The sequence below is a fragment of the Rhineura floridana genome, chromosome 14 (genome assembly GCF_030035675.1).
Source record: "Rhineura floridana isolate rRhiFlo1 chromosome 14, rRhiFlo1.hap2, whole genome shotgun sequence".
Classification (NCBI taxonomy): domain Eukaryota; kingdom Metazoa; phylum Chordata; class Lepidosauria; order Squamata; family Rhineuridae; genus Rhineura; species Rhineura floridana.
Genome location: NC_084493.1, coordinates 21,026,660 through 21,039,827, shown reverse-complemented (window position 1 = coordinate 21,039,827; position 13,168 = coordinate 21,026,660). Strand labels below are relative to the sequence as shown.

The 13,168-nt window shown below is 43.0% G+C and overlaps 1 protein-coding gene across 4 annotated transcripts in view; it reads left to right on the top strand.

The window, feature by feature from the left end:
* The window catches only part of ZNF592 (zinc finger protein 592), a 57,007-nt gene extending 46,996 nt beyond the window's left edge, over nt 1-10,011 (top strand). For all 4 annotated transcript variants that reach the window (XM_061594960.1, XM_061594957.1, XM_061594959.1 and 1 more), the window contains exons 5-9: nt 959-1,118; nt 3,315-3,578; nt 4,339-4,451; nt 6,194-6,329; nt 7,645-10,011. In XM_061594960.1, coding sequence (XP_061450944.1) covers nt 959-1,118; nt 3,315-3,578; nt 4,339-4,451; nt 6,194-6,329; nt 7,645-8,148 — 1,177 coding nt within the window. In that variant the 3' untranslated portion in view covers nt 8,149-10,011. The remainder of the gene's footprint in view (nt 1-958; nt 1,119-3,314; nt 3,579-4,338; nt 4,452-6,193; nt 6,330-7,644) is intronic.
* Nucleotides 10,012-13,168: the final 3,157 nt, after the last annotated feature.

The window sequence follows — 13,168 nt, the reverse complement described above, 5'->3', positions numbered from 1 at the left end:
TGTTGCTGCAGAGGGCAGTTTAGAACCAATGGATGGTTAATGCAGGGAAGCAGATTTTGGATAACCATGAGGAGAAACCTCCTAATGGTAAGAGCTACTTGACAGTGGGAACACATGGGGTCTCCTTCGCTGGGTGTATTGAAGCAGAGGCTGGATGGCCATCTGTTGGGGATGCTCTGGTTCGGGGGGGGAGAGCCTCCAGCCCACGGGCCATACTTGGTCTGGTAGACCTCTCCATTTGGCCTGCAAGACTGTTTTGGGGAAACTATGCCTACCTGCCCTCCAAGTATCCCCACACTTTCCTTTTCCACCTCTGACACAAGAGGTGGAAAGGAGACATGCAGGGAGGCCCTGCCCACCTGTCAAAAGTTGACCTATGGGGTGAGGCCAGATAAAGATCTGCCCTCCCCCCGCCCTAAAGCTTCCCACCCCTGCTCTAGTTGCATACTGCATTGTGGATCCTGCATTGAGCAAGGGGTTGGGACTAGATGTCCTCCAAGGTCCTTTCCAACTCTATAACTCTGTGAAACTACTTTGTTACTCTTGTGCACTAGACTAGATCAACAGTAGTGGAAGCTACAGGCAGAGGCCTTGGTCCAGGGAAGATAACTACAAATTAAAATAAATTAGCACAACCGGTAATGTAGGAGGTGACTTTTGCATATACTGTCTTTCAAACCATAGTTGTTTTACCAGCATAAGTGAGTAAATCTCATTGCATTCTCTGTTTGGATATATATATCTGTTATAATTTTGGGTCCTGTGCAATTCAGTGTTTCTGAAGAGCACATTGCAAGTATATGTTGGCTGGCAGTGCAGGTTTTATGTCTCATTGTTTTCTGTGAAATATTTATTTCCAAGGCATTTTGTTGCAATTGCAGTTCGTCTTCTTTCATTGGTGTATTTTAGTTAGTAAGAGTAAAATTTAATTGTGAATTTCATTTTTGAATTGTTCCAGGGTGATCTACAAATGCTCTTGCGAGACAGTCTTTAACAAGAAGAGGCTTCTGCAGGAGCACTTCCAGCAAAATGCCAACAGGCTGATGGTGGGAGTGTTCAAATGTCCACAGTGTCAGCTGGTCTATATGCAGAAACTGCAGCTAATGCAGCATGTTAAGGTTGGTGACAGTAGATGGTCCTATGTCTATGCAAGAACCCCTTCTACCTTCCATATTTTAAACTTTGCATGAAATGCATGGGCTACCTTTCTTTTACCCACTATTGATATCATCACAAGCAGCCCTTAAACCAATTTAAAGAAGGCATGTAAAACAGTCCTCCCAGAAATGTATTGCATTAGAGTCTAAGTATTTGCTGCAACTAGATCTTACTCTGGGACTGGGTGTTATCTTCTTATGCCTGTATTGTGCTGATCGCACTGGCTCCCAGTCCATTTTTGGGCCCAACTCAGAATGCCCAGCTTAAGACCAGGGTACTTGAAGAATCACATGTCTCCATTTGTACCTACCCATGCAAGAAGACCGTCAATGGAGGGCTTCGTATAGGTGCTCCTACCATCCGATATCAGGCCATTGGCTACCATAAAGAGGGCCTTCTTGGTCGTGGCACTCCAATTGTGAACCATTCTCTTTCATAGTGACCCAGTTGTGGAATGCTATCTTTTCAGCGCCAAAGAACTTTTTATCTTCTCAAGCTTTTAAAATGCAGTTTTCAGCCTGCTAGCTGTTTTATACTTCTTTTATAATTCTCTGGTTTTTAGCTTAGAGAGAGAGTGTGTGTCTTTATACATTTTAACTGTTCTTTTTGTAAACTGCCCTGGGAATATGATTGAAGGGTGACACAAAATTTCTTCCAATAAATAAGTGGGTGATTGTGTATGCAAATTCTCTTCACACCTCCGAAACTCCCTGCTTGCAGAAAACTAATGCATAGGTTATGGCAGGGGTGCAGAATCTGTGGCTCTCCAGATGTTGTTGAACTATCACTCACATCAGCCCCTGCCAGCATGGCCAGTGGTAGGGATAATGGAAGTTGTAATCCAACAACATCTAGACGGCTGCAGGTTCCTCACCCTTGGGTTATTGGCTAGACTTCTTTTCTTCCTGATGTTCAAGCTTTCCACAAGCACAGAATATTTTACAAAGGCACTATTCAAATCAGGTCTTGGAGAGGCAGAATGATTTAGCAGCAGCATCCAGTTAAATTTTCCCCATGTTTTTTAGTCTTAAAAGAAAACAGCATGGTCTTGGATACCATCTGTCATCTCTGTACTTGGAGAAGAGCTTTCATGAGTTCAGACAATGCCACCAGCAGTCACAAAAGGGACCGATGACAAAATTCAGAATCTTCCTCATTATCTGTTTATACGTTGCCTTTCACGAGAGAAATATCACATCCTTACTCACTAGAAAGTCCTCTTAGCTAAGTCAGCAAAAATTGCTCCATCTCTTGACAGATATGGATGAAATTGTTACAAATAAGGTTGCTCAGTTTGCTGTAGCATCAGCAGCTGTTAAGATACACAAAGATTATGCAAGTCAGTCAAGCGTCTGATAAGGTAGACTCAAGGCATAATACATTTATTAGTTTTAAAGTGGCACACTTAGGCTGAAATTCAGATGATCCTCTGAACATGCTCTTGGCCTGTAAAAGAGGAGCACCAAGGCTCAATTCAAACATGTATTTAAAAGCATTCCCCCCACCAATCTTCGTAGTGCTTCAAAGATTGAGTATAAACGAGTACAATTTTCCAAAATTAACATCCCCCCTGCCAAGCCTGAAGTTGGCATGGAGGATTATGAACAAGCGCTGTGCTTACACACTCCTAAACTTCAAACTGGGATTTGCAATCCTGGTTTGGAGAGCTTGTACAAACTGTAGTTTGTCAGTTCAGATATAACTGCAAATGTTGGTTTGATCAAATCAAGAAGCAATGTCTTACACACGAGGAGCACACTACAGTACTTCTTCACAGTCTTTCCAAATGGTGAATGCAACCTTTTCTGCTGCAAACACAACGAACATGATATTCTGTTAAAATATAAAGCTAAACACTCTATTTATTTTATTATTTGATTTATATCCTGCCCTTCCTCTCAGTAGGAGCCATGGGCAGCATTGCTTCTCGTTATGTTGACAGAATGAAAACAACTGTGCCAAAGTTATCATAACCAATTAGTTTGGACATCATCTCTATCTTAGTTGTGGCTGCGTTAAAAACGGGGATGGAAAGTGATATACTGAAGCTTTTGTTTAGCAGAGTCGTTTTCCAACTATTTTAGGAGAAAGTCTGGGCAACTTCACTTTGCTCTGCTATCATGCAGAGGTTTGACTTCTTGATTTTTGTTCATTAGAGCGTCCATGGGGTCCCTGAGAATCCTGAGGACCTTGCTAGTTTCCGACAGAAGGCGGAGACGGCAGCTAGCAGCAGTGTCCTGCCAGTGTCAAAGGAGCTGTCAATAATCAATGGTACTTCCCAGACCACCTTGCCCGCAAAAGACACGAGCCCAGAATCAAAGCTCAAGCCAAAACCCTGCAGCTGGACATGTCGGGAGTGTTCACAGTGCCTCCCTGACCGAGAATCGTATGTGTCTCATATGAAGAAAAGCCATGGAAAGGTAAAGGCCTACGTGAAACATGGAAGCTATATTTGTTCCTCTTCCCATAAGCTTCGTCTACAACTCTTTTGGCTCTTCAGCGAAGTGCCTGCCTGATGCCAACCCTTGTCATCGTATTTACTACCCTTCCAAAGGAGTCCAATGTTAAAACCGTAGCAAGTTTAAAATAATTAAAAATATATATTATTTATTAATTTTCTTACATTTACATCCCCCCCTTTATTTTACGATAGAACCCAAGGCGGCATACATGTCATTCCCAAGTGGTCTCCTATCTAGGTGATGACCAGACCCAGATCTGCTTAGCTCAGCAAGGCAGTGGCCTCATGTGCCTTCAGACCATACCCTAAAAACAATTTGAAACCCATCTAAAAACTTTTAAAAGCGTTTTGGCAACAGGCAAAGACATTTATGTGTTCCCGCACATTTGGGCAGCACCAATGATTTGACTGTACTGTTTAATGTTTTGGGGGGTTTTATTATTGTATTTTGTAAAAAAATGTTGATTGTAAATTGCTCCAGGACCTTCTTAGTGAGAAGCGATGTTCAAATCTAATAAAAGCTAAATCTCACAATAGTGCAAATGTGCATTTCCTCAGTCAAGGATACTGGCAGATGCACTGCAAGTGCATTGTTTTTATATTGTGCGTAGTTGCCCTCTTCTAGGATATGAGCCTATCGCTACTTGCCAGACCAAAGATTTTTTAAAAGATGTAATTCATTCTTGCTGTCAGAACTAACTCTTTCATTCCTTTCATAGAATGTGAAGAGATATCCCTGTCGGCAGTGTGAGCGGTCATTCAGCACCACCAATAATCTGCGCAAACACGTACGCAATAACCATGATACAGCAAAGAAAGTTTACACCTGCTGGTGAGCATACAACTTTCTTCCCACCCCTAAAAATGTATATGGGTCTTGAGATGGATCTTTAAGAATCCCACAGTAATACATAATATGAAAGAGCATCAAAACACAATCACAAATTGAAGCATTCTAAAAGCTAAAGTGAAAATAACCCACATTTCTTTTTTTAAAAAAAGGTTTGCTGGAACAATATAGTATTTGGTGCCCATCAAAAAGTGGGCAGTGGTAGGCTATTTGAGTGCCATCACAGAAAAGGCCCTGTCTACTACTACCATTATGGCTATGCTCTGTCTCCACTGTTGGAGGCAGCATGCTTCTGAATACCAGTTGCTGGACACCACAGGAGGGAGAGAATTCTCACACTCAAGTTGTGCTTGCAGGCTTCCCTGAAGCATCTGGTTGGCCACTGTGAGAACAGGATGCTGGACTAGATGGGTCATTGGCCTGATCCAGCAGGCTCTTATATTCTTAGGTTTCCCAGCTAGATCCCATGAAAAGAATGTAAGATGTTAAGCATTAAGCACTGGGCTGTATCTAACTAACTGTAGAATGGTTAGTTCCATTTACACTCATTTTGTTAGAGCTAGTGTGGTGTAGTAGTTAGAGTGCCTGATTTGGAATGGGGGGATCCAAGTTCAAAGTCACCAAACTGACCTTGGGTAAATCACTATCTCTTAAGCTAGCTTACTCACAGGGTGGTTGTAAGAATAAAACGAGAGGCTGCTCTGAGCTCCTTGGTGGGGATACAGATGAGGCAAACACCTAAATCAGGTGGGTAACCTTTGGCTTTCCAGATGTTGCTGAACTATAGTTCCCATCAGCCCCAGCAAGCATGGCCAGTAGCTAGGGATGATGGGGATTGTAATTCAACAGCATCTGGAGGGCCAAAGGTACCCCATAGCTAGCCTAAATACATTTCCTGTAGGTCTACCAGTCGCTGTTAACTGCTAAAATGGACCCTCCAGTGTAACTCTGTAAAATGCTGTTATGCACTGAATGTATTGCAATATTAATAGTTTGATGAATAAACATACTTAAATGCCAGCATTTTACTGCTTAAATAACTGTACATAAAATATGGAGATTAAGTCCTTTCATTATAATGATATCATATACAAATACAACACTTTTTAAAAAATGAACTCCATGGCCAAGGAGATTCTGATTCTGAGCAGAAACGTGACTTTCGTTGATGCACATGGACAACAGAATGTACTGTGTATCTGGTGATTTAGTCTTCAAAGTTTCAATGATGTGGGCACAAATGTTGACACTGCAGTTCCTACCCAGACACTTAGACAAAACAGACCCTCCTCTCATGCAAAGCTGTTATTAGTTATCTAGAAGGGAAGCATCCTTTCTCATTGCACAAATACGATCTGTACAATGGGCCAGGATTACCTTTGGTATTGCTGGAACAGAAATAAAATTTGTACCTTCATGAATGGCTCTTGACTGTGGATGTATATATATGATATGCAAAGCCATTTGGTGGTGGTGGAGAGTAGGTCATTTCTGCAGATTATCCCATGAACCAAAACTACCCTGGAATCCTAACACGTGGAATTACATGTTCATTTTTGAGGAACTTGTGTAAACAGGCAGTTTCCTGCCCCAAGGAGCTTGCAATCAAAACATTGATGGTGGCGGAGACAACAGAGAGAAGGAAGAAGAAGGGAGGGATGGTAAGGAATGAGAATCAGAATACTTGTAATATTAAAGATACTGTCTTGCTTTGTATTTTTAAGGTACTGCACAGATGAAATTCAGACGTTTCCGCAGCTGTCTATGCTGGAGAGCCATATCAGCCTCATGCACGGCATCAAAAACCCAGACCTTTCCCAGATATCCAAAACCAAAGCTCCAGCAGAAGACTTGACAAAAGTAATCTACAATATTGTACTTAAATATTATGAAATTAATCTCGCTTGCAATCCCCTGTTTTGTGACCATCTTCAAGTGTTGTCCTTCTTGTGTTGTCTGTGGAATTCATTTTCAGCTTTCTCTTTCCATGAGGACTAGAGTTCTTTATAGATATAAATACAAAACGGAATCTCTTGGGTTTGGGAGGAACTGCTTGATCTCCCATTTAAAAAAAAAATGTTTCTTAATTTGTAGAGAAATTTCAGCCCATCTGGTTCCTAGATCCTCTGAGCACATAGATCCTGTAAATTACCTCTAGTCTTCACAAAACCTTTCTGAGCATGCACTGAGGCCTTTAGTCTCAGGCAGCCACAATGAACATCTGAGACTTTTATATCCCAGATGAGCCTGTAATTTTGAATTACGTTCATTAATGGGGGGTGCAGTTTAATTTCGAAATTAATAGGAGTTTCCTTGTTAAATTTAAAATCCTGTGCACTTAAGAATCCAAGTTAAAATCCTGACAAAGAGAGTCATTAAATGGAAGATCTCCAGACAGATTGTAAGAGGGGATAGGAGGCTTCTGGAGTGCTGATGGTAGGTTATGTTGGACATCTTTTGGCATGGTAAAATATGGAACAGAATTTTCAGCCTGAAGAATAATGAATTAAAGAGGAATTAATGCACTTCATATACTAGGAATAAGGATCCACTTCGAGCTGCTTTAATCCTTTTTTATACAAAGGATTGGACACAACAGTGTTCCTCCCAAAATGCTGCTCCATTTATTTTGTGTCTGTACCTTGGACCCACCAGACTACAACTCCCATTAGTCCCAGCCAGCATGGCCAAGGGTTATGGGTGGTGGGAGTTGGAGTCCAGCAACATCTGGAGGGCCACAGATTTCCCATCCCTGGTGTGTATATATAGATCAGATTTGGTGAGCAATCTGTGGCTCAGTCCAGTCCACCATGAGACCATTGTGGACTGAGTGTGTTCCTTGAAAAGGTAGAAGAGTAGATCAAGTTACAGGAATTGCATCCACCTTCCTCTGCCCCATAATGGCATTGCTGTAAGGTATGTGATAGCACATGGCAGCCTTCCCCAGCCTGGTGCTCTCCAGATGTTGTTGGACTCCAACTCCTATTGTCTCTGACCACTGACCATGCTAGGTGGATCTGATGGGAGTTGTAGTCCAACAACTTCTGAAGGGCACCTGATTGGTCAGGGCTGCCCCATGAGAATCTCTCTTTGCATGGGCATGGCATCCATGGTAGGCTGAATCAGTCCCTTCTGGTGCAGATTGGTGCAACAAAGTCATGTGTTTGTTTCATAGGCAAAATCTCCAAAGAGGGTATCTGCAGATGGTTTGGACCAGATGGAAACTACAGCATCGGGATCTGAAGATCCACCAGCAAAAAAACTGAAAGCACATTGGAAATGCGCAAAGTGTGGATTTGCAACAGCCATGGAGACTGAATTTCTGGAACACATACCTCGGCACAAGACAGACAGCTCCACTTATCAGTGCCTGCTCTGTGGCTTGTGTTACACATCTCACATCTCTTTGAATAGGCACCTCTTCATTGTTCACAAAGTGAAAGATCCAGAGGAGGAGGGGGAGGAAGAGGAACAAGAGGAGCCAGAACAAGATTATGAAAAAGAGGGTCTAGAAATGGAGACAAGCGAGAATGGACTTGTAGAGATGAACAGGGAGACAAACATTGTGGAAGAGGAAGAAGATGGTTCAAAGAGCAAAGACTCTGAGGGTGATCCTATGTCCTGTGACACAGAGAAGCCCAACCCTCAGAACAAACATTCAAAATCTCCAAATATTTAAGAGTGTGTTTTGCCTCCTTGTAGATGTTGATTGGAGAGGGGTGGAGGTGGGGATTCTTAAACATGTTGATTTCATGGAATGGGTGCAGCATTCCATTCACTTTCATTAGTAAGGGAAATCAAAACAACAAATTGCCACCATCTCTGGAGCACTGAGTTTGTAACAGTTATGAGGGGCTAGGGGAATAGAATGTGTGAAGAGGATGCCCAGCTGAACCATGTCTTGAACCTTCAGGGTAAGGAGCACTTTTCTGCTTTGTGTGAGTGTGTCTTTTTTTCTTCTTCCCCTCCCAGGAACAACAGGAGCACTCTTGTTCCACTAAAGGCATCAGCCAACAACTCAGCCTCACCTGTTCCTTTTCTTCTTTTTCACAAAGAGCATTGCCTTTGAATTAATTTCCTTGTCCAAGTCTGCCAGACGTTCTCTCCTGGCTGCAAAACTTGTGTTAACTCTTTCTCCCGAGATGTGAATCCACTGAGGCTTTCCTGCCCTAAAATCATGCCACCCTTTTCAGATACTCCATGAATATGATCCAAAAATCAAAACTAGCTCTCTCTCTTTTTTGGTAAGAGATTCAATGCCACTAAATTTTAGTCTTGTGTGTGTTAAATTTTGCACAAATTGGAGTTTTATCTTCCCAGTATGTGTGTTTTTGTACACAATCATTCTCAGCATCTTCCCTTTGGGTAGGTGCATCATTACAGTGGTGCCTAAATTGGAGCTTTCTGTGTTCAGAACTGGACCAGGTTGCACTGCAGCTTATTGCAAGTTAAAAGTATAATTTTATCTGCTTGAGCCATTGCCCCACATGCGCACATGTGACCTGGGAGTATCGGTGATAGACATTCAGTAGTCTATCACATATGTCTCCCGCTGGTCATATGGCCTTTAAATGAGAATTAGGGCACATACACGGTGTAAACATCTGCACCAGTAAATGTCTGCACAAGTGTCTATATCACAAACGTGGGGGGGGGGAGATGGGGACTGCTTGCTGCCATGGCTTGCTGCTCACCTAACCTTGCCCACCCAGGCCCTGTGTGATCCAAGCCAGGCGTTCAAGATTCTCCCTCGTCAGCTTAGCATATTGTTCTGTCTGTGTTTGGTTCCTTCTCTTGCTGTATCAGCCAGAGCAGGACCATCCTGTAAGACTTACAATCATGTAAAAAGGCACTGCAGGAGAAACAGTATTCAAGAAAGACCCTACCACCACGCGATCAGCCTCCTATCATTGTTTTGGAATGGTGCATTCCAGATCACACTATGCCACAGCAAAGTGAGGATGAGAGAGTGGCTGGTACCTAAGAAGGTTGCTCCAGGAGATCTCACTGCCCCCACCCTCTTCCAAGTGCTCCCACTCCTTAGCACATTCTCTCTCTCGCACCCCCCGGCCTTTACTCAGTTAGCTGAATTGACTCTGCAATTTTCTTTTCACACTTTTGCATTGACTGGTCCCCCATCTGTGCCATTTCCCCCCACCTCATGTGTGCTTTTTCCTCATGCTTCATGTAATACTTAACTTTTTTTATACGGTTTTTATGTTTTGAGTAAGAACCCTGCTCATTGTTTACTATAAATAATTTAAAAAAGGAAAAAAAACCCTATTTATCTTATTGCATTTGAATTGCTCACTTTCTCGTCTGAAACGTGTTTTGATAAAAACCCTTTGTATTTTTTGATACTGTGTACATTTTAGTCTAGGGAATGTTTTACAAGGTAGCCTAGCTATAGTATCAATAGCAGGGGGTGGGGAGGGGCGTGTCCCTCCCAAGCCATCACATATCTATTTAATCTGCAGTGGCATTTGTGCCTTGCTATAATGTTTACTTCAAAGTATTTCAAATAAAACCATCTAACAATGAATGGCTGCTGGGCTCCAATCTCTTAATATGGTTCTCTCACACATGAGGCCATAAATCTCCCTTAAGGAAGCAACAGCACTTTCCTCGCCCTTGGGACTATGTTTTGGGGTCTCAGGGAGGCAATTCTCCTCAGTTCTACCACCTAAGGCTGTCCTCCATAATCTGCATGTTGAGACGTTGCCCTCAATGAGCATCTTTATTCATGAGACCCTTCCGTTAGGCTTTGATGAGTGCTGTAGGCCCCTGTTGCCTTTTCTTCCTTCCATCTGTCCATCTCCATCTCTCTCTTAATTCTTACTGGGGATATTTGATCCATTCACTTGTATTCCCTTCTATTAATATTAGGGTTGCCAGGTTCCTGGCCTGAGACTGATCCTGTATCTTTAGGAGAAGAGAAAGTCAGCCAAGTGCAGGTGTTCTTGCAACCCTGTAATGGGAAAAACCACAAGGTGGAATTCTCCCTCCCCCCTCCACAACTTTTAAAGATACAGAAGACCTCTTGGTTGCCAGGCCCAGCCTCCAAGAGGTCTTCTGTATCTTTAAAAGTTGTGGAGGGGGGAGGGAGAATTCCACCTTGTGGCTTTTCCCGTTACAGAGTTGCAAGAACAACTGCGCTTGGCTGACCTCTTCTAAAGATACAGGATCAGTCTCAGACCAGGAGCCTGGCAACCCTAATTAATATTATTATTAGATTTATGTCCCACCTGTCCTCTGAGAAGCTCAAGGTGGCGTGCAAACATGGTTCTCCTCTCCCCATTTTAATTGCCACAACAGCCCCATGAGGTAGGTTAGGCTGAGAGACAATGCCTGGCCCAAGGCCACCTCATGAGCTCCATGGCTAAGGGGATTTGAAACGTACTGTATGAGAAGACCTCTGGTGGGTCTAGTAATAGCACAAAAAGCACATGGTATGCCAGCTGCTCCTGTCACTTGTGACTTTTAGCTCAGCACTTCATGTTGTGTCCTGCCTTTCTCTCCCCACTCCCTTGCAGTTTTCTAACAGCATATTCCAATGAATGTTTACTCAAGGGTAAGCTCTGCTATATCCAATGGGCTTTACTCACAGGTAAGTATATAGATTGCAGCCTGCTGAAAATTAGGCGTTGGGAAGTCCCAGCTAAACTTCATTGTTGCAGCCTACTTAATACCTTCAGATAACTTCTATGCAATGAAATCTAGAAAGATTTGCTAACAGGGACAGCAACTAAATGCTGCTACCAGGTTTAATGGTGACTTTCAGTATTGGTATAGCCCCCCCCCCAATAAATATGAGGATATGCAGTTGCAAGCATAATTCATCTGCAGAAGGCAGGCGCTTGTAGATAATTGGGATTTCTTAAGCAGTTACATTCCTACCTGGATATCAGGTATGTATTTAGTGCTCCAGAGGCAAACTCGTGACCTATTAGTAGAATAAAAATTGAAGTATTGTGTGAATAAAGTAGCAACGGGACTCCGAAAAGTAGCTTTGTCAATGTGTATCAGGAATATAAATGAACCCTAGATTATAAAAAACACATTGTAAGAAGAAGCACCAGGCAGAGACTAACTCAGGTCAGTTAATTTAATGGAGTTTATTCTTGTGTATAACTTAGTTGAATACAATACAATCTCTAGAATTGCTATGCAGAATTTCAATGCAGTTTTATCACATCCACATCTTGCCTTTCTTCCAAGGTTGCCCTGTCTTACCACAACAAACCTGTGTGGTAGGTTAAGATGAGAGATTATGACCCAAGATCATCCAATCAGCTTCTTATTTTATCTATTTATTACATTTATATACCGCTTTCCTCCCTGAAACTCAAGGTAATGTACACAGTTCTCCCGCTATCCCACAACAACCCTGTGAGCTAGGTTAGGCAGAGATATTGGTCTTGTACACTTCCCAATTCAGAGGTAGTATGATGTAGTGGTTAGAGATTGTATGAGATAGTATGGTGTAGTGGTTAGAGACTGGATTTAGTTTTGGGAGACCTGATTTTAAATTCACACAGCTGTTGCTACTAATTTAGATTTTATTTATGTAAATGCCTGCATTTTTTCTAGGCACTGTAGAAAGGTTTAAACAATGAAACAGGCCCTTCCTTTCGGGCATGCAATGCAAGAGGCATAAAGGGGAAAGGCATGAGGAAGGAAGACAAGCAAAATGCAGGTTCCCAAACTTTTAATGCAAGTGTGGGGAACCTTTGGCTCTCCAGATGTTGCTGAACTACAACTCCCATCAGATCCAGCAAGCATGACCAATGGCCTGCAATGATGGGAATTGTAGTTCAGCAACATCTGGAGTGCCAAAGGGTCCCCACACCTGTTAATGGAAGGGCCCCTGAAGAGACAATTCCAGGAAAAGAGAAGCCAAGTGGCAGCTGGTCCATTAAGGCAAATGTGGCACTACCCCACCAACCCCAGTCTGTCCTCAGCCAGTCGCCACCTACCTGACTTACAATCTGGCAGGGAATGGCTCTGGCTCTGCCTACTGCTGGTCTCCCTGCCTTCCACCCCACAAGTCCCAATGGGTAGCAGCCACCACTCGTAAATGGAGTGGGCTGTGCTGTGACGGCCACCATCTTGGATGGCAAATTCATGGAGAAGCTGCCAGTGGTTACTAGCCACAGTGGCTATGTTGTACCTCCACTGTCGGAGGCAGTATGCTTTTGAATACCACTTGCTGTGGAATCACAAGCAAAGATAGTCCTGTTACACTCAGTTCTTGCTTGTGGGCTTCCCATGGGCATCTGGTTGGCCACTATGAGAACAGGATGCTGGACTAGATGGACCTGATCCAGCAGGACTCTTCTAATCTACCTCCTCTCCCTCAGCTACATCAAGACAGAATGACTTTCAGAAGCCTAATGATAATTGGCTTCAGTGAAGCAAACAAACTATTTCATTGGTGATCACTCGTGGCCGAGTAAGATTGTCTTCCAAGATAAGGTTTGGTTTGGTTGGAAGATGCCTGTGCGTGAATTTGTTTTATGTGGGGAGATTGGTGCACAACAATCAACACACAGTCTTGACAGAAAAAGGCTTTGGTCCAATGGCATGGATACCACGATGATCGGAAGTCTTATCTGGTGCAGACTTCATCCGCCTTCACAGCCGTTGTAACATACACATTGTTATCTTCCACCTGTTCTGCCGTTGAGGACATTCTTGGA